Below are 24,556 nucleotides of genomic sequence, written 5' to 3'. Positions count from 1 at the left end.
TGCCTGCAATGGAACTTTTTTTTTGTAAGCTGAAGTTATTTCAATAAATCTTAAAGTACTTTTCAAACTTTTTAGGCTAGTAAATTACTAACTTAAATAAGTATTTAATCCTAGCAATCCTGTCACGAATATCAATTTAAATATATATTTTATTATGGTTACAATAAAGTTAAATATGGGTGTAAGAGTACAATTAGAGTTTTAATTTATATTCTCCAAAACAACTTGTTTTTTCAAAAGTTGTTTTGGAGTGCTGTAACACTAAACCCTAACACTGAGCGGTGACGGAAACAGCACTGGTTATGTTATTACACTGACGCCCCTGTCACATGGTCTTATAAGGGGGATAAAGGGGAAAAATTAGCAAGTGTAAGGATTTGAGTAACTGTGACACGGGCCAGATTGTGATGTCCAAATGAGTGTCGGAGCTAATCCAAATTTGCAGCTCTTGTTAGATGGTTCTGAACTGCAGTGGTCAGGAGGCACCAGGAGTGGTCCAAGGAAGGAGAATGGTGAACAGGTGAACTCTCAAAACTTTTTGATACCACCTTGTATTAGATAGTGATGAAATCACCAGGGACCAGAGACGATACGATACGATATCATTATACCTCGGTGCTGATTCGATTTGTATTATGGTTCTGTTAGTATCACGATTTTATGGATATATTTATTTTCATGGTTTGTTACAATTCTAAGCAAGCTTCGCAAATAATTCGCTTCTACTGCACATGAAGCTGCGCTGCCTGCTAATAAGAGTATGAATAATTTAGAGCACACACTCTGTAGGACTATAGGGGAACTGCAGCATGTTATCATCTTAAACATTATGTTACCCCTGCCAAAAAAGTAATATGTACAGAGTCAGCCAAACCAAAAATATTTATATACACTTTAACAGTTGTTGTCTATGGCCTTTTATAAAACCCTCGAATTGAATTACAGCACCAGCAGTGTGTGGTGTTATGTTTCTTCTAAATATGTCTGTAGTCGCGTCATCACTGATGTTGTCACGTGATTATCAGGAGAGAGCCGTGTATATATTTTTCATGTTGAAATGTGCATACATTTTTTTGGCTGATTTTTTATATACACTACCGTTCAAAAGTTTTAGAACACTTTCCAACTCCATGATGGTTCCTGATTTTTATTTTTTTCTACATTGTAAAGGAATGCTGAAGGCGTCCAAAAAAATGCATTAATCTCCTTTAAACAGTTAATGGTGAGATGTTTCTGCCACTTTTGCTCTGTAAAGACTTCATAACGCCTCTAATCTGAGGTGCTGTTAATTGGTCATTTTTCAGGCTAATAACTCTAAATGAACTTCTCGTCTGGGGCAGAGGTAGGTTTTGGTCTCGCCCTCCTGGGACGGCCTTCATGAGAGACAGTTTCATTATGGTGCTTGACAGATTTTGTAAATGCACTTGACAATACTGTTCTCGCAAGAACTATAACAGAAAGGCCGACCTCTGTGTCTTAAAATAACAACTAACTGTTGTTTTTGTTGTTGTTACGTAATTACCTAATTCCATATGTGTTATTTTATAGTTTTGAAATCCCCAGTATTGTTGTAGAATGTAGAAAATAAATCACTAAACAAAAACAAAGAAATTTGCAAGTGACCCCAAACTTTTGAACGATAGTGTGTGTATATATATATTAGTATATATATTAGTGTATATATATATATATATATATATATACACATATCATTTCACTCACAATAAGAATGTATGAGTGACATTTAAAAAAATAAAGTTAATACACTAGTGTAGAACAAAATATATTTCACAAAGGAAAAGAAATTAGGATTATTTTCCATCCTCTCTGACGTCACGCTGTTGCACTGACTGCCACGTCACGATGGGCGGAGCTTCGTCGGAGGCAAAATGGCGACCACCTACAGCAGCTTCAGTTTGTAAGTGTTCACTTTAACCACAAACTCACCGTTACTGCTTTATAACTTCATACTGCCAGGGGTCGTGTCTGCTCGGGCGGGTTTATGCGGCGTCCGTCTTATTATTATATTTTATAAGAGAAACTTGGCGTCATTTGGTTTGCTAGCAGACAAGTTAGTTTGCATGTTACGTCTCTGCAGCTTTGCTAATGTAATGCTTGCGCTGTGTGTGTGTGTGTGTGAGGTGTGTGTTTAAGGTGTGTGTGTGTGTGAGGTGTGTGTTTAAGGTGTGTGTATGCGGGTAGATAAAGGATGTCGGACGGATTTCAGGACAATAACAGAGTCACATTCTCGAGTTTTCCTCACAATCAGCTGGCTAGCTCTAATGTAGCAGCTCTAACAGCTTATGAAGTCCATAAGAAACGTCTTAATGTCATTATAAAGCAAAGATTTGAGGTTTTACACTCCTTTAACCTATCACTAATTAACTTTTTATGATGGTGGAGCTTTAAATAAACTCATTATTCTCAAACCACATGTTGTCCCTTGAGGGGTTTTGATTCTGTGGTTTAGTGTTACTCAAAATCCCAGAATGCAATGCAGCTGTGTTCTACACTGACCTAGACTCTGAGGAATTAATGATCTATGAGATGACTAAAGCTCTGCTGCATCACCCTGTTTATGTTGTAATAAATTGAAGGTAAACTTCCTCACCCCTCTATAAGCAGGACACCAAACAGCATTGTAGGTAATGTAGGAACTCTGTTTAAAAGTGGAATCGTGAGATACGTTTATAGATGATATATATAGTGTCATAGTTCCAGGAAAAAACTGAAATCAGACATCGGTCAACCTCACATGTTCTGACTGATTGCAATGTATTTTTTGTAAAAGTGATATCATGCTCGTTAACACACTCGTCCTCTCACTTGTGTCTCCGTGTAGGCACACGACACCTGAGAAGTTCTACATCGAGGCGTGTGACGATGGCGCTAACGAAGTTCTCGCTATCGACCGGGTGTCTACAGAGATGATGCTGATAGGTAGGAGAGGACGAACATCGGGAGATGTGGACACTGCTGAGTTTCTGCTGACTGTCTTATCTACTGTATTATGATCTAATCTATTATAATCTAATCTACAGAGATGTCTTGTGTAATCTAATCTGAAGGGATCTTTAGTGTAATCTGGGTTAATCTGCAGAAACTACTTGTAGTCTAATCTATCGGGGTGTCTAATCTAGTCCAGTCTAATCTACAGGAAAAACTAATTTAATATAATCTACAGGGATGTCTTATCCAATTTAATCTACAAGAATGACTAATATAATGGAGTCTACATGGATGTCTACTCTAATCCAGTCTAATCTGCCGGAATGACGAATGTAATCCAATCTCCAGCGATGTTTCATTTAATCCAGACTAATCTACATGGATGTCTACTCTAATCCAGTCTAATCTGCCGGAATGACGAATGTAATCCAATCTACAGCGATGTCTCATTTAATCCAGACTAATCTTCAGGACAGACTAAAGAAATCTAATCTCCAGGGGTGTCTAATCCAATCCAGTCTAATCTGCATAAAGAAATCTTATCTACAGTGATGTCTAGTCTGATCTGCAGGAACGACTAAAAAAATCTAATCTAGTTGGATGTCTAATCTAGTTCAGTCTAATTTGCAGAAGCGACTAAAGAAATCTAATCTACAGGGATGTCTAATCCAATCCAGTCTAATCTGTGGGAACAACTAAAGAAATCTAATTTACAGGGATGTATAATCTAATTTAGACTGATCTGCAGGAACGACAAAAAAAATCTTATCCACATGGATGTCTAATCTAGTCTAATCTGCAGGAGCGACTAAGGAAATATAATCTACAGGGATGTCTAATCTAATCCAGTTTAATCTGCAGAAATGACTATTGTAATCTAATCTACAGGGATGTCTAATCTAATCCAATCTAATCTGCAGGAACGACTAAAGAAATCTAATCTACCGTGATGTCTAATCCAATCCAGTCTAATCTGCAGGAGCGAATCTAAACCACTCTAGTTTACAGGAACAACTAATGTAATCTAATTTACCAGAACATTTATTAGAGTCCCGTCTATTCTGTAGGCCAGATTATTGTGATTTTACATACAAGAAAGTCTGATCCAATCCAGTGTAATCTAAATCAGTTTAATCTACACAGATAACTAGTGCTTTCCAATCTATAGGGATGACTTATGGGGTGACACATGTAATCTGATCTACCAAGACATGTAATCTAAAGTGCTATACAAATAAATCAATCAATCAATCAAACTGAAATTAATTAAACCAATCTTATTTTATTTTATCACCAGGGACATTTAATCTGTTGTAATTCACACAGACGACTAAATTAATCTGATTCACATGGACATCTAATTTAAACAAATCTTATCTGGATGATTGTAAGCCAGTCTAAAATTATCTGCAGGGATGTCTAATTTAGTCTAATCTAAAATGCATCAGTATACTGTATTTTGATCTATAATATAAACTCCACCAGTCTACAGCAGTGTCTAATCTAAACTGAACTAGGTTAACATAATTTAATCTACAAGTGCATGTGATCTAAATTAGTTTAATTTGGTTTACTGTAATATAAACTGTATTAATCAACAGGGAAGATTTAATAAAAACTAATTTAATATAGTCTAATTTGATGTGTAATTTATATTCATTAATTAATCTAAGCATGAATTTTACCCTGTCATTTACAGGGTAGAAGGCGTGGCCCTGTGTATTTGTCAGTCTCAGTGTAGGAGACATGGCTCCACCATAGTTATTTGCATATTTAAAATTTTCTTGTCCTTTAACATGTAAAGTTTAGCTGTGTCTGTGTATACTGGTGTTAATACACATGGACGTATTATAATGCTAATGCTGTACTTCTTTGCTCATGTGTTTGTGCCGCAGGCATGAAGGACATCCCGCCTTCAGCAGTGACGCGACCGATCTGCGGCATCATGGGAACGATACGTCTGGTTGCAGGTCTTGAGTGAATTTACTCTTTGTGCTAAAATGCTAACACTTATTCCGTTTGCATCCAGCGAAGTCTGATCTGTGTTTATTAATCTATCGTCACACTTTCTCTTTAGGCATGTACCTCATCGTGATCACCAAGAAACGGAAAGTGGGGGATCTGCTGGGACACGCCGTGTGGAAGGCTGTCGAGTTTGACGTGATCTCGTATAAGAAGACGGTGCTGCACCTCACAGACACGCAGGTCAGGGAAACCTTTTGGTGTTTTATCGTGTCACCTTGGCACAGCGTGTAACATCTGTTTTACTTAACACGTGTTCACAGTTGTGAGGTTCTGACTCAAGCTTGATTTTATGGTTTAGATGCAGGACAACAAGGCCTTCCTCGCCATGATCAACAACGTCCTAAACACTGACGGCTTTTACTTCGCCACCGACTACGACCTCACACACACACTGCAGCGCCTCGCCAACACCAGCCCTGAGTTTCAGGAGATGAGTCTGCTGGAGAGGGTGAGAGACAGATAGAAAAAGAGAGAGGTGTGTATGTGCCTGTGTCGGAGGAAAATCTGAGACAGTGTTGAACTCTTGTTGTGTATTTTGTGTAGGCGGATCAGAGGTTTGTGTGGAACGGATACTTGCTAAGAGACTTCAGCACACAGCCTGAGGTAAGCACAAAAGACATACAGATCAGACAGATGGGCGTCAGACCAGACAGCCAGACAGACGGGCGGCAGACCAGGCCAGACAGCCAGACAGATGGGCGTCAGACCAGACAGCCAGCCAGACGGGCGTCAGACCAGACAGCCAGCCAGACGGGCGTCAGACCAGACAGCCAGCCAGACGGGCGTCAGACCAGACAGCCAGCCAGACGGGCGTCAGACCAGACAGCCAGCCAGACGGGCGTCAGACCAGACAGCCAGCCAGACGGGCGTCAGACCAGACAGCCAGCCAGACGGGCGTCAGACCAGACAGCCAGCCAGACGTGCGTCAGACCAGACAGACAGCCAGTCAGACGTGCGTCAGACCAGACAGACAGACAGGCAGCCAGCCAGACGGGCGTCAGACCAGTCAGGCAGACAGCCAGCCAGACGGGCGTCAGACCAGACAGACAGACAGCCAGCCAGACGGGCGTCAGACCAGACAGACAGACAGCCAGCTAGACGGGCGTCAGACCAGACAGACAGACAGACAGACAGCCAGACGGGCATCAGACCAGACAGACAGACAGCCAGTCAGACGTGCGTCAGACCAGACCAGACAGACAGCCATACAGATGTGATGTATTGATGACTGATGAACGTATAGATAAGACGGATGGACAGAGCAGACAGATAATTTAGATAAACAGTTAGATTGATATAAACAAGGTGTCAGACAGACAGATAAATTAGATGACGGATTAAAAGAATTAGGTAAAAAAATCGATTTATGATTCAATCTGTGGTTTGTTTTGCAGCTGCACCGATTCGCCTGTCCTGTCATCCACGGCTGTATCCTTACACAAGCACACACTCAACACGGGATGTTCATGAACTCCCAGTGAACAACCATGTCTACTCTCTCTCTACATATAATGTACATATGTGTATGTACTGTATATCTCATAAACCTCCTTAACGCAGTGCTTACTCTCAGTCATCGCTATGAAGTCCTGCTGCATCAACGGGAAAGTCTTTGACTGGAACCTCATCTCCAGGAGGAGCTGTTTCCGTGCCGGTGTTCGCTACTACGTCCGAGGTGCTTATACGATTTGTATTGTGATCCTATAAGTATCATGATTTTATAAATATTCTGATTCGATGCTGTGCTGCCTGCCAATGTGTGAACAGTTTAGAGAGCGCCACCTGTGGGATTACAGAGGAACGGAACAATTTTACCACATCATATAATGTATATAAGTAAATGAAAAATATATTAAAAAAAACTTAGTTTGGAGTCATTGCGGTGCTACGTAACTGATCCCCCCCCCCCATGTCTAGCATACATATACGTGGGTGAGTCAAAAATGATCCACAGAAAGAAACCTTTCTGTCCAAGTCTCCCGCCTCCCCAGTCACTGCTGTGCAGGTGTGAACGCGTTACATCACTTCATTTGTAACTGCGGTGTAGAGGTCTGTGCTGGCCTTTTTTCTTTTGTCCCGCTCCCGCGAGGTTTTATTCCGCACCCACCCGCTCCCGCTATATTTTCACTCTTTGTTCACCCGCTGCTCGCTTAGAATAGGTTTCTTTCCGACCCGACCGTTCCCGCTAAATTTTTATCTGTTTCCAGAATCTCACATTTAAACTGAAAGAGAGGGATAACAAAAAAAAACTGTAGGTTTTACAACAATTTATTTTTATTTTTTTCTTTTAGTCAAGATGGAAAAAAATGTACATACAATGTACAAAATTGTAGCATATTTATTATTTTTATTCAAAATATAAATGTGAGATTTTTTGTCAACCCGGTAGCTTAGGAAAGGTGTAGCTGAAAACAAAAATTACAGACTTGCCCAATGTGGGTTTCTTAACGGTAAACTGATCATTTTCTAGTCCAAGCTGAACGTCCTTCAAGGACAGCGCATCCACACTTTGCTCTGTTATCCTCGGTACAGCCCGCTCTAATGACCGTTATGCAAATCCTACGTGCACAGACCTTGCCAATAAATTGCGTGGCACAGTCATGAGAGCAAAACATACAGGTGGTCGATAAGATTGAATAAAGCGCAGGGTTAGGGTTAGGGTTAACCCGAGTAAACGGCGGAGTACGGAACAGATACATCCTCAATCGTCGACCGAGAAAGTTCAAAAGTCGACCATCAGCTGAAAACTTGATGGTCTTACAGTTACAGTTTTCTGGGATTCTTAAGGGCCAGAAGTATTGAAACATTATCAGGAAAAAGCTTATTGAAGAGCTGAAGACTAAACTCCATCCAGAGTGTGGATAATTTTTGACTCACCCTTGTAAATCCAGTCTGTTTCTAATCACTCTGTCTTTTCAGGAATCGACTCCGAGGGCCACGCGGCTAACTTCGTAGAGACAGAGCAGATCGTTCAATACAATGGCGCCAAGGCTTCGTTTATACAAGTGAGTCGGAATCTGACCGCGGCTAACAGATCGAGGCTGTACGGACTGTCTAATCTACATGAGACATCTGATTTTGTTCCCACAGACACGTGGCTCCATTCCGTTCTACTGGTCCCAGCGTCCGAACCTCAAATACAAACCCAAGCCTCAGATCAGCAAGAGCGGCAATCACGTGAGCTCATATACACTGTGTATCTGTTTCCAGCAGTGTACTGTGTAGTGTCCGTAAGCGTTGTCCATTAATCACGTTTTTGTTCCACAGCTGGATGGTTTCCAGAGACACTTTGACTCGCAGATCATAACCTACGGCAAACAGGTCATCCTAAACCTGGTGCGTACTTTACCGATTCCACCCGTCTGTTATTAATCGTGATTTGTTTATTTTCAGACAGTTTTCTGATTGGTTCACATGTCTCCTGTAGATTAATCAGAAAGGTTCTGAAAAACCCCTCGAACTCGCCTTTGCCAAGATGGTGGAGAATCTCGGCAACGACATGATTAAGTGAGTTGTAGCTTTATAAAGAGAAATAAACAGCACTAATGCCAACAACAACATTCACTGACTTGTTGGTGTGTTTGGTGCTGCAGGTACGTGGCGTTTGACTTCCATAAGGAGTGCAGCAGGATGAGGTGGCACCGGCTGCAGATCCTGGTGGACACGGTGGCCGGGCAGCAGAATGAGTTCGGGTATCAGTCATGCAACTCAGAAGCCCAGATACACACACACACACACACACAGTGCATGTTGTGAGTGCGAGTGTGAGCTCACTGTCTACTCTGTTCACAGCTTCTTCTTGGTGGATGCAGACGGAACGGTTCAAGTGCAGCAGGACGGGACGTTTCGTAGCAACTGTATGGACTGTCTGGACCGTACCAACGTGGTTCAGAGCCTCCTGGCCAGACGATCGCTTCAGGCTCAGCTGCAGGTGATGGCACAAGCACTTATACACCACCTGAGTGTGTGTGCTGTTCTCTGTAGATATTAATGCTAAAAAAGATGGGCGGTCGACTCAAATTGGGACTTTTTACTTTTTTTTTTTTTTACTTTTTGGACTTTTTTTCCATATAATTTTCTGCTACACTAATACACTTATCCCAGGTGTGTTAATTACTGTGCTGTGCTTAAAGTCTTCTGTAAATGTAAATTGGCTGATTTCATGCTTTCATTCACCAGAAATTTTATAACGAGTCCCGGTTTGACTTTTTCTATTGAGCGCTACCAGTAGAAGAACGATGAGTGACATGAGTGTCTCGTTAGCGAGTTTCTGTGGTGTAAGAGGAATAAACAGCTCCAGGAACGTGGCGTTATAAGAAAACGAGAACCTCAGTGACATTATCTCTGCTCCCTTTTTTCCAAATTTTTTTTATTGAACAATTATCATACACAAACATATTAAAAAATATATATTTAAATGTATTATTAAAAATGAAACTCCCCACCCACCCTGAACATACACTAAAACATACATTAAAACCTACACACACACCCAAATCAAATAAAATTTGAATTTAAAGTGGCGTCTAAACTGATACCAAACTCTTAAGTGTATTAAGTACCACCGAATTATCAGTGTAATAAGCGGGTTTGATTGGAAAGGAAGTGCAAAGTGGAGCTGATATACAGGATGGTCTACAACTCTGCTTCTTCTAAAAGGATAATACAGAGTGTGGTGTTCCTGGCGTATGTATTAGTGATGCTGATGATGTGATGTTGTTTTGCGCTGTAGAGAATGAACGTCCTCCATATTGGACAGAGGATCGAGGATCAGACTGAGTTTGAAAAGATCTACAAGAACGGTGAGAGAATAATGAAGAAATGTTTATTACACAGTACAGCCTACGACAGGCGTGACTTCTGATCTTTTTTTCCCCTCAATGTGTGTGTAGCGTGGGCTGATAATGCTAATGCCTGTGCTAAACAGTACGCTGGTACAGGAGCGCTGAAGACAGACTTCACACGGTGAGGACACACACACACACACACACACACACACACACACAATCATCCCAGCATATAGCAGGGTCAGAATTTAACACTTTGTATGCTCTTTTGTTTAAAATAAAGTATGTATGTGTGTGTGTTTTCAGGACAGGGAAGAGGACGCAGTGGGGGTTGGTGATGGACGGCTGGAACTCAATGATCAGATATTACAAGAATAACTTTTCAGATGGATTCAGACAGGTGAGGATCAACAGGCGCACACACAAACACACACACACACAAACACACACACACACACACACACACACTTATTTTTTTATTTCTCTTGTACAGGACTCCATCGATCTGTTTTTAGGAAACTATGCTGTGGACGAAGTGGACATGATCACTACTCTCCATGAAGCCAAAGACTGGAAGTTCCTCACGGTGAGACACTCACCTTCACACACACACACAGATAGAGAGTGAGAGACGACCATGGTGGATTTTGTGCGTCCTCTAATCAGCGTGTTTGTGTTCTGCCCCTCAGCTGCCCATCATCATGGTGGTGGCGTTCTCCATGTGCATCATCTGCCTCCTCATGGCTGGTACGTCCGACACCTCGTACTTTTTATACATTTATCCCTACCTTATCGTAACGTTAATCCAAACCTTTTGACCAATCAGAACGCAGAAGAGATCTATATGTTTTCCGATGTGTCTGATCCTCAGGTGAGACGTGGACGGAGACCTTGGCGTACGTCCTGTTCTGGGGAATGGCGAGCGTCGTGACCGCCGGCGTGATCCTCTTTAATGGCCGAGACTTCGTGGACGCGCCCCGGCTGGTCCAGAAGGAGAAGATGGACTGAGAATGCGTGTGTGGAAAGCAGCTGGGTCCCGTCGACTCTTCGTTCTCGTCCTCATCCCCGTCCTCGGGACTTACCCCCTCTCGTCTGCGCCGTGACTGGAGCCTGTACTGAACATCACCCTGTCATCTCCGTTTTGTCACCGGGGGGGGGAGCGAGGGAGAGGAGGAGAAGAAGAAGAGCAGGGGCCAGGCGGGGCCAAATGGGTGGGTGTTGCTAAATGGGAGACGGACTCAAAATCACGCCCACCCGCTGCTCTCCACACTGCAGTTTCATCTCAGAGGAACAGGCCGGCCTGAAGGGGGCGCTTGTTTATAAGCTCAGAGCTACACTGGAGTAACCACATCTGTGTGACTCTTCAATGTCTCTCACACACACGTACACAGACCATAACGTAGCTTTTATTTTAGTATCAATTGAAGTTTAAATCCTAAAACAAAACTTTCTGCCACTTGTGACGATATTTTAACGTCATTCACGTGTGACTGCAGGTATCGTCTGCTGTTTTTTTTTTTTCACTAAACACTAAAGCCAATTGCATGTGTCATAAAAAATCAAGTCCAATCCCAGATTCTGTAAACAAGTGTTTATTTTTATAAACACTGAAATGATTAACAGGATCCTGTATTTCCTCACAAATGCGCGCACACACACACAAACAACAAAAAAACAACAGTATCTTGAAATATGTGACATGTCTGGAAAAAAAAGCATCAAGTGTTACATGATTGTTTATCGCTGTGCTGCTCGCCTCTGTGCCAAAACTGATATTTACCGTTAGTTTTAGAGTTTTCTCATGACACACAGGAGCTCCAAAATACATTCAAAAATACGCCAAGTCTTGTTTTTTTTTTTTTTTTTTTTTGGTAAGATGAAAATAATATACAATCTACTCGACATGACGCACAGAGATCCCTCTTTGACTTGAACGCCCTCAAAACTTTTTTCGATCAATCCACCATTTTTTTTTTTTTTTGCAGAAAGAGACGAGGAACATCAAGATTAAACAGGCCATAGCACTAATAAAGCATTACTGGTGGAATATTATTAATAAAAAAGTGATACACAACGATCGGAATTGAAACGTTACAAGCAGCAGATTGACTAATCTTTTTAATAAAAAATACACAGTATTTCTCTTCAGCGTTGCCAAGTATGAACCATTCGATCCACCATTTTATTTGTTCATTGTTCAACTACACATCTTTTGATTATAAATGGTTCTTAATTCAGACATGGAGATCCATGACTATTTAAAACTTATTTTACGCCTGGACGGTTCTCCTCCCATAACACCACCCTAAACCCTGAGCATCAAGTGTGCCACACTTTTTTCAATCATATTAGCTTGCCAAGTTGCTCATGAGCAGGGGGAAATAAATTGAGGTTAAAGTATTGCCTTCACTTTACCTCACATTGAGAACGGATCGATCGTAGCGCAGCTAGCCACGTTCACCAGGTTGCTCGCAATCACGTGGTCAGACATTGATAATACGAATAAGCTACAGATATCTCAAGCTGAGACTGGAAGATAAACCATGTTTTATTTCATTTATCGTGTGCCTTTTTCTTTTTGCCTTCATTTCATTGTTTTGTCCATTTTCATTTCACGGAACGGAAAAAGGATCAAGACCTGATAAAAGTCACCCAAGTGAAATATGATATAAATTGTTTAAAACAAACTGCTCCGATTTTTTATCACATTTTGCTATTATCTCTTTTCATGTGTTTAAATAAAGTTCTTTGAAAGCACTCTCATTTTTCAAAATGGCGTAAGCTCGTAAGCTTAGTGCTTAAATCTTTTCCAGTGTAATTTTAGCCTCAGACAGTCTTTTCTCTCGAATTAACCAGCACATCTGAGGAAAATGTTGACGTTCTTGACCTTTTTGTCTCGTTTCCATCGTCGCTGTGCCTTTACGACGTCCCCATGAACGCCTTTTTAATTGCCTTTTAAATGCTGTGTGCTAGCTAGCTACGTTTTAAGCTTCAAGTGTTAGCCTTATTTATTCCCATGATGTTAATGAAATGAAACTTGAGTGTGATGTTGCATGTTAAACCATTTCAAAGTGTCCTTTTTGTCTGTGTGCGTGTTTTTTTATTTTATTTCAGCATCGCTAAAGTGCTAAAACATTAATGATTTGAGGGAGATTTTGAAGAATTGCACGTAAATTAAGAGCTTTAAGACAGCTTTATATTTGCTCAGTCTCCTTGTAATTGTGTTTTATATCATAAATTTTATGTAATTAAATTTCAGCACATGTCTGGTAAACAAGTTTATCTGGCTACATGCAGTGATCTCATGACCTTGTGGAGTGGGACCAAGGACAAGTTACTCACCTCTGACCTCTGCCACAGTTATTTTTTTGTATGTAAATGTGTGTGTTAATTAATATACGTTTGTGCATTTCAACTTTGTAGCTTTGTAAATTCCATGTTGAATGGATCGCCCGCCTTAACCCTTAACCTTATTGGAGAATGTAAAATCAACATCGAATCATTTTGTCGTAGAAGAAAAAAAAACAGTTAAACTAATTTCTGTATTGTACTTCCTTTTCCCAGCAACCGCTTTGGTCTGAATGTATGACTTTCCAGATTGGTCAGTTTGCCTGTAGAGTCTCAGACAAATCCTCTGTTCAGCTAGTTTTAATGCCAAACCTTTACAAATCACTTTGTTCAATGCGTTGTACTGTATACATTTATAGTATATTTAATTAAAGATGCACTAGGATCGAATCTGACGTCACTGGAGTGTCTTTCTCTACACCGTGTTTAATGTTTGTTTAGTTTTATTGTTAAACCAGGACAAAGTGGACCTGGTGGTACCATACAACTGATCACAGAACCTGAAATATTGTCCTTTGGGTTCAACCAGAACTGTTAAATTCACCCAACAGCGGTGGTAGCTGGACTTTACCTTTCTCTGCTTCAGGAGGCACTGAACCATGAACCACCCTGTGCCTCCTAAGAAGCTGCGATGGGCGAAGAAAAATGGTTATGCTTTAATTCCGGAGACAACTAGCTAGGAATCTTGAAATCACTTTTTTTTTCTGTTAAAAGAATAATGGCACAATTTCATTTTCTGGTGACCCGGTCGACCCGACCTTCTGAAAGACGACTCCTTGCTATTTTTGAATACCTGTAAAGAACTACGCTCTAGTTCCATGCCTAAGCCATGTGTTGCTCCTAAAGCTGCTAATGAAAAGTCAGAATAAATGACTAATCAATAAATGACAAAATAATCGTATATGTGTGTGAAGTTTGCGTGTTCTACTTGTGCACGGTGGGTTTCCTTTAGGTATTTCAGGTTCCTTCCACAATCCAAGGACATGCAGATTAGGTTAATACAATAGGTAGCTCAGCGATTAAATTAAATTGGACTACTGAGTCGAAGGTCCCGGACTCAAACCCCAGCACCACAAGCTGTTGGGCCCTTTAATCGAAGCCTTTAACCATCAACTGCCCAGATGTGTAATAGGATAAGTCACTCTGTCCACTTGTCAGGGTTCGATTCTTATCTTGGGGTCTGTGTGCATGTTCTCCCTGTGCTTGGTGGGTTTCCTCCCACAGTTCAAAGACATGCAGATTAGGCTAATTGAAGTTCCTATAGATAGATAGATAGATAGATAGATAGATAGATATCGGAAAGATACATAGGCGCCCCTGGATAAGGGCATCTGCCAAATCCTGAAATTGCTAACGTAAATGATTGGCATTCCCAAATTGCCAGTAGTGTCTGTGTGTGTGTGTGTGTGTGTGTGCACCTCGTGCCCTTACCTAGTCTCCTGAAATAGCCTTGAAGCCTCGAACCTCCATATAGGATAAACGTTATAGAAAATAAATGAATTCATTAACAGATAAACCTAACTTTCTAAAAGAACTATTCAACTGCACACATGAAGCTGTTACAGTAAAGTGATGTATGTGTATTTTGCAGCCACACTGCTCTCAGAACAGCAGTTATAGAGAAATGAATATAAATCTGACCAATCAGGATCCAGAGCTCAGCAGCGCTGTGACGTAGTCGATGCCTGTAGTTCCAGGTTTGACCTGCAGATGGCAGTGTGTGCAGGAACGTGTGAGAAATACCAGCGTTGAAAAAGACACAGATGCGGAAGTCTGAGCGTCAGCGCGTGCGTTTGTTGATGTTTGTGTTTTAGGATAAATGTACTGTGTTGTGTTTACAGGCTGACTTTAAAGTGCACAAGTACACAGGTACAACACATTATTCATACACGTGATTATTATTTATAAGTGTTTTATGGCTCGAAAATATGAAGTTCATCTTCCCTGACTGTGTGTGTGTGTGTGTGTGTGTGTGTGTGTGTTTTAGGGAGAGAGAGATGTTTGCAGACCTGAACAGCATTCTCAACACCAGCCTTAATGACGTCACACAGGTACACTGACTCCTGGTGTTATCATAATGCTGATTAATTCTAACAATTATAGAGGAGTGTGGTGTAATTTATTGTGTGTGTGTGTGTGTGTGTGTGTAGGGAGAGTTTATCCTGCTGTCAGACAGGAAGGCAGATGCCTCATTCCTCATCCATCACTTCCTCAGTTTTTACCTGAAAGGTGATTTTAAACATGAAATAATCCAACATAATGATATTGGAAAATATATAAATTATAAAGTTTAAAAGGCATTGTTATAAGAAACATTCTTAAAGGATTGAAAGCCGTGAATTTAATGAATTCATTAATTGACTAATTGATTGGTTAATTAGTGTTTATTATTTATTGTTATTAATAAAGTGTCTAATGGAAGAAATAAAAAAAGTTTTTAAAATAATTGTTGTTTTAGTTCACTCTTTCAGTGTGTGTGTGTGTGTGTGTGTGACAGAGAGATGGAGTACAGTACATTGTGTAGATGTGTATTGTTTAGCTGTGTGTTTGGTGTATTACTGCCCTCTGTGAGTTATTGTTGTGTACAGTAAGTTGGTGCACTTCTTATGTGTGTGTTGTGTCGTGTGTGTGTGTGTGTTGGTGTGTTTGTATACACTGAAAGATGTGTGTGGAGTTGTACCAAAGTCTAAGTTGTTGTGTTGTTGTGCAGCCGGCTGTCGAGTGTGTTTCGTGGGTCTGGTGCAGTCGCTCAGTCACTACAACGCCGTGGCTCAGAGGCTGGTGAGTGCAGGGGTGGTAGTGCTGCCCCCTGCTGGTAATGTAGTTTACATGTCGTTAAATGTTATGGAAAATGTAGTAAGGGTATATCGGTCTTTATTCTCATTAAATTTAAGGAACACGTAACAGGAAGAGTAATGTGTGTGTGTGTGTGTGTGTGTGTATGTGTGTTACAGGGAGTAAACCTGATGCAGGCGAAGGAGAAAGGGCAGCTGGTGTTTGTAGAAGCTCTGAAGGCCTCGGCTGCAGTGATGCTGAACGAGAGCAGCGGTGATGTAGCGCATCTGTTTGACTATCTCAGGTCTCTCTCTCTCTCGCTATTACACACATTCACACACACACAAATTTTTTTGTTGTGAGAATCGCAGTTCTGTGAGAAACAGATAAAACGATGAAACTGCACATCGCCGGGGCTACAAGTGCGCCCTCTTGTGGTGTATGTGTTAATTGATATGTGAGCCACAGAGAAATATGAAGCAAAACAAATAGCTAATCATTTTCTAATCTGTTAAATTCTTAACAATGTTTAATCTTTAAATGATTATCCCCCGTCCTGTACACTAGATTTTCTGTCTGTGTTTTATTTTATAACAGCACTGCTGCTGTTTGTTCCAGAACACAGTGTGATCGCACGTCCCTGTGCACTCTTATCATGGTGTCATTCTGCATGTGTGTGTGTGTGTGTGTTCAGGTCTCCTGTTCCTGAGCTCAGATCTCTGTTTAAGTTCGTGCATGCCTCTCTGAGTCAGGGCGGGGCCGGGGCGGACTCCAGCTCTCCCCCGGTGCTGATTGTGGATGATCTCAGCGTGTTGTTGAGTTTGGGCGTCAGCGTCAGAGCCGTTCTGGATTTCACACATTACTGCCAGGCCGCCATCTGCTCCCAGCTTCAGGTGTGTTGATCTCTCTCACACACACACACACACACACACTGATGTTTACATGAAATCCTAATAGGTTATAAATGTGTGGTGTGCAGGGGTGTGTTGTAACTCTTGTACGATGTGAGGATGATGATGATGATGATGATGATGATGAGGATGAAGAGAGCTCCAGGAGTCTCCTGCACGCCATGAGGCATCAGTGTACTCTCTCGCTGCGTGTGGAGGGACTTCAGACTGGTTACTGCAGGGATATCCATGGCCAGGTACACACAAACACACACACACACACACTCACACACACATAAGGAATCACCTCAAAAATAAATGAATAAAAACTATAACTGTTATTAAACTACTGTGATATAAGAGGAATAAAATACTCGCCGTTATAGAAGAACACTGAGCCCCAGAGTGATGATGATCTTCAGACTCCGCCCTGTCGCTCATGAACGTTTGTGATGTTCCTCAGGTGGAGATTTGGTGGAGAGGAAGCGGAGAGGACGCGCCGAGCCAGAAAAAGATCTTTCAGTACAAAGTCTATGATAAAGGAGCGTCCTTCTTTGCACCTGGAACCTCGAGTGCCGTGCTCTAACATTCCACCATGATGAGGATGATGATGACGAAGGACTCGTTGTGTTTCTAGGACTCTCAAGCTTTTTATTTAAATATATTTCCCAGACTTTTCTTCATTTTTTTTTAGTGATGATATGATTATGTATGTGTGTGTGTAATATAAATCTCGACCCTCATCCAGTAAAGACACATGCATTACATCACATCAAGGTCGTTCCTGATTCATTTCTCATGGCTTAATCCTTCACAGTCGTCTTTTAAATTCTAAAAAAATTCTTTAAATTTTAAAATTATTTGCCTTTTTAGTGAGTCCACTCTGAGTCAAATGATGTATTAAGTGAATATTGGCAAAGGCGTTAATTATCGATGAGCTCATTAAAAGATTATTAGACTTTTAAGCTGTTTTATTTTAGTTTTCTTTAAATCACTTGTTAAAAAGCGTCGACTGAGTCAAATGATTGAACTCGATGATGAAAAGCCAAAGGAAGCAAATAACCGGCTTATTAAAATAGCTGTTTTAATAATTAAAAAAAGCAAAATTGCTAAAGCAAAAACTTTCTCTTAAGACTGAATCGGATCAACTGGATCACCTCGTCGATTCTCTAATATTTATTGTTCACTTCAGTTTTATTTGTACAGTGATTTCATCAGTCACTGACGTAAAGCAGCTTCACAGAAATCTGTATAAAATGAGTTTCAATCGAAATGTGAAAATACAGTGAAAAGAGTTTGTGCAGTTTGTGTTTTACTGATTCGGTTGAAGTTGAGAGTCGACTCTGAGTCAAGAGATTTAATTCCCTGAACAACGGCGACTGTATCAGACCTCCTTCCTCAGCGATCATTCTGCTCAGGGAAAGTGTCGAATTTATATAAATCATTATGTGAATCAGAATAGTCAAAAAAAGTCGAACCGGTTAAATTTTGACCAATGATTCATCTTACTCGGTTCAACTCGTGAATACGAATCGACTCTGAATCGAATCATCTAGTTTCTTGAAAAGAGCTTGAAGTTCCTTTAATGGCCACAAGATGGCGGAGTTTGTGCGTTTTATTGACTCGGTGAGACTCGACTCTGAGTCAAGAGATTTAAATCCCTTTCATAATGTTTTATTATAGAGACAAATGGTTTAATTAATTGAAAATTGCTGAATTTAACCTGATTCTATGATTTTGTCTAATATGTCTCTGTATATCTCTTTATACTTGGTTCACATCGTCAATACGAATCGATTATGAATAGTTTCATCTAATTCATTGAAAAGAGCTTGCAGTTTTCTTAGTGTCCACTAGAGTTTGTCTTGCAGTTTTATTGACTCGTGAGAATCGACTCTGAGTCAACAGATTTCGTAATTCCCACAAGTGCAATTGTAAATAACTGAGCTTGATAAAAAATGTTTTTAAGTCAAATTATATTAATTATAAAAGAGCAAAATTTTTAAAGAAAAAAATGGCGCTTTACAGTGAATCAGATAACTTGTCAAAAAGAGTCGACTCTGAGTCAAAAAAGCACAAGCTAAACAAATAACCTCGTTTATTAAAAGATCATCCTTATGAATATATTAATTATGAAAAATCAACTTGTTGAAGGAAAAAAATGCTTATTACAGAGAATCGAATAGCTTAAATCACCTCGTCAATACGAATCGATTCCGAATCGAATCATCTAACTTATTGAAAAGAGCTTGCAGTTTTCTTAGTGTCCACAAGATGGCGGAGTTGCAAGTATTGCAGCTTTATTGACTCGTGAGAATCGACTCTGAGGTTACAGATTTCGTAATTCTCACAAGTGCAATTGTAAATAACTGAGCTTATTAAAATGTAAAGGGGAAATGGCGCTTTACAGTGAATCAGATTACGTGTCAAAAAAGAGTCGACTCTGAGTCAAAAAAGGACAAGTTGAGCAAATAACCTCGTTTATTTAAAGATCATGCTTATAAACAGGGGCGTATCTAGGATTTTCAGTTAAGGGGGGCTCAGCATCAGTACTTAAATGAGTCTTCTTGATCACACACACTGTTTACCGTATAAACATTTTTCTGTTTAGCAATATAAACAACGCACCTATGAGGCTGGACAATGGAATAAACTGTGTGGTGCCAATAATGTCAGACATTTATCTGTTAATTCTTTGACAATACTGCTGCTTTTTGTTGGAAACTGGCAGACATAAAAATGTGAAAAATAGTTTCTGATGCAATGACTTCAATCAATGTTACGAACACAGTGTTAATGTTCCTGAGAGGCTGCGCTTTCAGAGAACTGAACTGTAGAACTGAACAGAGAACTGGAGATGGAGGGTTTTTTTTTATAAGAAAAACTTGAATATAATTTTTTTTATAAATATTAAAACTTTGATCATCATGTTATCTAGTTTAATTTAGTGTTTTAGCTACATAAATAAGACAGTAGGTTCTCTATTCAACCCCTTAACATGTCATTGCTACTAGGTTATTTATTCAAATTCATTAATATAGACAAACATGGTTTTAATGTAATTAAACAAAGCACCTTTTTAATATCATTCTTTTTTGTTTCTGTTCCTCAAAAAAAGTAACTTTTTCTAAATCAAAGTGACAAAAACCCTACTCTAAGGCTAATAATGTATTTTATGATTTGGGACATTATTCAATACAATACAATATTTATTACAAAAACATTATTTTCCTCTCTCTGTAAATCACACTGATATACAGTTACACCGAGTGCACTGAATGCTGTCTGTCAGTATTTTATATCATTAATGTGTATAACCCTATGTTAGTTAATGCCATATACACTGTGTAATGTTTTATATAGACAGTCAGGTTTTCCAATTAAAACAGCGACCTCATGATTGTTGTATAAAGTAGACTATAGGTTTATAGAGTGTGTATTAAGGGCTTCATGTTCACTAGAGGAAACAGCTGGTGTGATGAGGGTGAACACAGTGAAGATTTAACTCATTAATCCCTCAGGACATTTTGTAAACTGTATTTATGAAAATTCTGCACTGATGCAGATATACAGTAACAATTTATAAAAAAGTTTTTTTTAGGGCTCAAACCCCCCTAAAATGGCCTAGCAACGCCCATGCTTATAAATATATTAATTATGAAAAAAGCAACTTGTTGGAGGAGAATCGAATAGCTGGAATCACCTCGTCAATACGAATCGACTCTGAATCGAATCATCTAATTATAGAATAATGAACAGAGCGGTCAGTTCCGTTAGTGGCCACAAGATGGCGGAGTTTGTGTGTGGTTTATTGACTCGGTTGAAGTTGAGGGTTCATGTTGTGTACACACACACACACACACTCTCTCATTCACACACACACACACACAGGACTCCCATGAATCTGTCAAAATTAGTGCATATATCCTACTCTGGGTTTCCTGTTTAATTTAATGACATTTCGCGCACAGATCAGCCGGACTGTGAAATAAATCTCTTATAAACAACCAGGCGGATCTTTTTCGGGTGAGTTTGACTTTACTGTAGTTTTTATTGCATCATAATTCGGTGATTATGCCGTTGCCTGGGCGCGCGTGCAGGTGGGGGGAGGCATGAGTGCTAGCTGTTCCTGGCTAATGCTAACCTGACTAGCAGCGAGGAGGCGGTTTACTAAATAAAAACATCAGTAAACAAATCTAAATACATCTCGTTTACAGGTAAATGTTCCTCAGGTTGGGAATTTTAAGGTCGAAAGTTTAGTTTGAACAGCAGAACAAACTCAAACTGAGCGCTTTATTGCTTTAGCATGCTAGCAGGCTAATGTTTCTATGCTAGCTCTGTTAGCCGCTAACACCATGGAGACGTGAAGAGGTTTATTATTGTTTATTGTCAATTATATCAACATTTACAGAATTAACATGCTTTATATGTATTAATTTGTTTATGATTTGTTTATTTATTGAGAGGTTTATGATTAACTCGGAATAACTTTAATAATAAACAAGTTATAATAAGAATAATAAAAACATTAAATCACTTTACCATGTTTTACTTTGTATTCTTTTGTTTTTCATCACTTAATAATATTAGATTCAGTTGTGTAAAGTCTGTGTGTGTGTGTGTGTGTGTGTGTGTGAGATTGCTTTATTATTGCATCATTGAGTTTATTTAAAGAATAAACCCTTAAACTGTCTGCAGCCAAAAATAAATCAAAGTTTAAATGAAACTAAATAAATAAATGTTTCTTTCATGAACAGGTTTAACAGATGAAATTGATGATCTGATTAAAGGAAATAATTATTGATTTAAAATTCAGTTATTATTATCATTACTGTTATTGTAAAGGTTTGGGTTTTCTGTGTATTTCAGTAATGGCATGTGTGTAGGTTTGGAGTGAAGGAGTTGTGTGTGTGTGTGTGTGTGTGATGAAATAACGACTCATGAGGAAATGAGTAAAATAACGACTCGTTCTGTTTGTGTGTGTGTGCGCAGTATTGTATTTGTTTATAGTCACAGCTAATGTTGTTGTGGAAGTTTCAGTGGATGTTTAATTGATGATGGTGAGGATGATGATGATGATGATGGCAGTGAAGAAGATGACGTGTTGTAACTGATGAGATGGTTTAGTTTAACGTTCCCCTGTAAACACCCCTCACACCTCGCTCTCACGTCTGTTACACCTTACACATGCAGGAGTGTGTGTGTGTGTTTATACAGTATGGTGTGTGTCTGTACCTGCGTTCCTCACGTGTTGACGTGGTAATGCCCCGCTCGCCCCTCTACAGGTTTCCACACGTTTGTAAAGTTAAGTTCCATTCTCACGTGATTGTAACACACCGAACCCTGACTACTGCGTTGGCATGAACTCCGCCCCCTCCGCTTCATTCAGTTCATTCCTTCCTTTATTGTTTTCTGTATTTTGTTTGTTTCTGGTTTGTTTGAGTCTTTCATTCATTCATTCATTCATTCATTCCTTTCCCCTGCCCTCTGATGGACAGACTTTTCGGGGACGAGTGTAGCGTCAGTCGAGCGGCGTGACACGTTCCTTCTGTTTTGTGGAAATGAGAAACGTGATGTGATGTTTTTCGTTACATTTATTATGTATTAATATTATTGTATGTGAACACTGTGTGGATAAAGAGCATGTGTACGTGAAGCGTGCGTGTGTGTGTAGATGCAGCGTGTGTGTTGCAACAGTAGACACTTAAGTGTGGAATGTAGAAGGGTGTAGTGCACTGTAAAGGTGTGTGTGTAAGAGAGAGAAAGAGAGAGACAGACAGGGTTTTATTATTCAAGTCCTTCTGGAATAAAAAAAGGAAAAAAAAACACGTATGAATGAACGGGAGGAACCAAAGAGAGAGACAGAAATAGAACGAGAATAAAAGAGAAAACGAGAGAGAGAGAGATGACTGAATAAATGAAGGAGTAAATGACAGCATAAAAAAGAAAAGAAAAAAGGATTTATAGAGTTTTGTAATGAAACAGAGTGAGTGTGCGTGAGTTGAACACACTCTGGTGTGTTTATTTTTTCTTTTGTGTTTGTGTAAGAAGTTTGGTTTTTGGTGCAGGTACCCGATCTGCTCAGGTGGTCCGTTCTGTCCTGGAATCCCAAATGCATCCGGTATTTACAACGCCGGTCCTGGTTGTCGTGGTAACCAGCCTGCACTCACAGACCACAGCAGGATTTATCTTTATCTGCGTCTGATAGCGTAGAGTTCCACATCGACTCGCTGTAAGGCCGTGCTGTCCATAAACAAACAAATAAACAAATAGCTAAATCAATAAACTTTATCATCAAAGCTCGAAGGTAATAAACCGGACTGAGGTCGTGTGTGTGTGTGTGTGTGTGTGTGTGTGTGTGTGTGTTTATAACGTGCATGATTGACCTGTCAGTGTGTCAGTGTATGTTTGTGTCAGTGTGTATTTGTGTAATTAGATTAGATTAGATTTATTGTTATTGTTCAAAGTTCAGGTCCAAAGCTGTGGAAATGCGGTTAGCATCTAAACAGGTGTGTGTGTGTTTTGTTTTGGTGTGTTTGTGCGATAATGTGTTTGATAATGTGTGTGTGTGTTTATTTGAGTATATGAATTAATACATATTTATTTATGCATTTTAGTGTTTATATATGAACTTATATATGTGGGTGTGTTAGGTGCCCGGATGAACTCTGGTGCTGCCCAGTCGGAAGAGACGAGCTCGATGGCTGCCAGCTGACCTTTGACCCCTGACTGTCAGGATGATGTCGGTCAGAGAGCGGCTCCGGCAGAACATCTCAGCCGCCTTCTACCGGCACGGCCTGCTCTGCGCGTCCTACCCCGTACCCATCATCCTCTTCACCTCCGCCAGCATCCTGGCCTGCTGGTGAGTCACATGACCTTCAGACCGGACCTCAGACGCTCTCCTCAGACGAATTTCTTTTTTCTTTTCTGTCCTTCATTTTTTTCCTTTATTTTTTCCCCTCTCCTTTCCTTAAGTATTTCTTAGAATCCAAATTCTGAAAATGTTGGGTGTTTTTTATTTATTTTTAATTTGAATAAAATGAAAACCAAAAGGACTTTCACATCACATGAGCCAATATTTTAATCACAATAGAATGTAGAAAAGATGATAAATGTTTGAACTGAAAAATTTTATCCATTAAACCAACTCATTTTAAATTTGCGGAATTCAGGTTGTACTTTATTTCCCTCCGTTTCTTTTTTTTCTTCATTTCTTTTGTCTTCCATTTTTACTCCCTTTATTATTCTATTCTATTCAATCTTCTCTTTTCCCTTTTTCTTTTTTAGACTTTTTTCTTCTGTTTTTATTTAATTTTTATTTAATTTCTTTTGTCTTTCTTCTAAGATCTTTTTTTTCCCTCTGTACTCTCGTCTTTTTTGTCCAGATGTGTGACAGTTGTTTGCTGTTGACATCGACGCTGTGGAAAGGCGTGATGAGATCATGCAGTGTAAAAGATCAAATGATAGAAAAGTGGATGAAGGGTTTTTATTCAGATTTTTAAAAATGAAATACAGCACAAGTTTCTCCCTCTCTCTGTGTGTGTGTGCAGTAACAGTAACGTGGCTCCTCCCCCTTTAGTGAGAAGTGAATCAGGGGTGTGTGGTGTAAAATAAGTGTGAGAAAGAGGGAGAGCGTGACCCTGAGGAGCGAGTGACTCCGTCTCAGACACAGCACGCTTTGTGAAGGTACCGTGCCCTTAGTGCCGTGTGCAAAGCCGAGGGAGGTGACATCATGACCCACAGGATTCCAGCAGAGAGAGAGAGAGAGAGAGAGAGAGAGTA

At 39.9% G+C, this 24,556-nt stretch overlaps 3 protein-coding genes across 4 annotated transcripts in view; all 3 read left to right on the top strand.

The window, feature by feature from the left end:
• Positions 1-1,852: 1,852 nt before the first annotated feature.
• sacm1lb (SAC1 like phosphatidylinositide phosphatase b) lies at positions 1,853-13,504 on the top strand. Its single transcript, XM_053487889.1, has 20 exons — positions 1,853-1,918; positions 2,843-2,940; positions 4,845-4,919; positions 5,027-5,154; positions 5,273-5,422; positions 5,518-5,577; positions 6,369-6,402; positions 6,548-6,649; positions 7,894-7,979; positions 8,065-8,151; positions 8,242-8,310; positions 8,402-8,481; positions 8,568-8,666; positions 8,767-8,905; positions 9,707-9,776; positions 9,867-9,939; positions 10,068-10,161; positions 10,255-10,347; positions 10,451-10,508; positions 10,633-13,504. Exons 1-20 carry the CDS (start codon positions 1,890-1,892, stop codon positions 10,767-10,769), a joined length of 1,761 nt encoding a protein of 586 aa, XP_053343864.1. The 5' UTR covers positions 1,853-1,889; the 3' UTR covers positions 10,770-13,504.
• A 1,345-nt stretch (positions 13,505-14,849) lies between these two features.
• elp6 (elongator acetyltransferase complex subunit 6) lies at positions 14,850-17,489 on the top strand. Of its 2 annotated transcripts, none has more exons than XM_053487891.1 (8): positions 14,850-14,978; positions 15,097-15,160; positions 15,260-15,338; positions 15,820-15,890; positions 16,064-16,188; positions 16,579-16,777; positions 16,864-17,031; positions 17,238-17,489. In XM_053487891.1, the coding sequence occupies exons 2-8, from the start codon at positions 15,107-15,109 to the stop codon at positions 17,358-17,360; spliced, it is 819 nt and encodes a 272-aa protein (XP_053343866.1). In that variant the 5' UTR covers positions 14,850-14,978; positions 15,097-15,106; the 3' UTR covers positions 17,361-17,489. The 2 variants fall into 2 exon arrangements, with proteins under 2 accessions (XP_053343866.1, XP_053343865.1); XM_053487890.1 differs by having other exon boundaries at positions 14,891-14,910.
• Positions 17,490-20,645: 3,156 nt separating this feature from the next.
• Positions 20,646-24,556, top strand: part of scap (SREBF chaperone) — a 22,679-nt gene continuing 18,768 nt past the window's right edge. Inside the window, exons 1-2 of the mRNA XM_053487888.1 lie at positions 20,646-20,800; positions 23,428-23,636. Coding sequence (XP_053343863.1) covers positions 23,512-23,636 — 125 coding nt within the window. The 5' untranslated portion in view covers positions 20,646-20,800; positions 23,428-23,511. The remainder of the gene's footprint in view (positions 20,801-23,427; positions 23,637-24,556) is intronic.

The sequence above is a fragment of the Clarias gariepinus genome, chromosome 26 (assembly GCF_024256425.1).
Source record: "Clarias gariepinus isolate MV-2021 ecotype Netherlands chromosome 26, CGAR_prim_01v2, whole genome shotgun sequence".
In the NCBI taxonomy this organism is placed as follows: Eukaryota; Metazoa; Chordata; class Actinopteri; order Siluriformes; family Clariidae; genus Clarias; species Clarias gariepinus.
The sequence above is the reverse complement of the archived record's forward strand: the minus strand, read 5'-3'. Positions and strand labels throughout refer to the sequence as shown.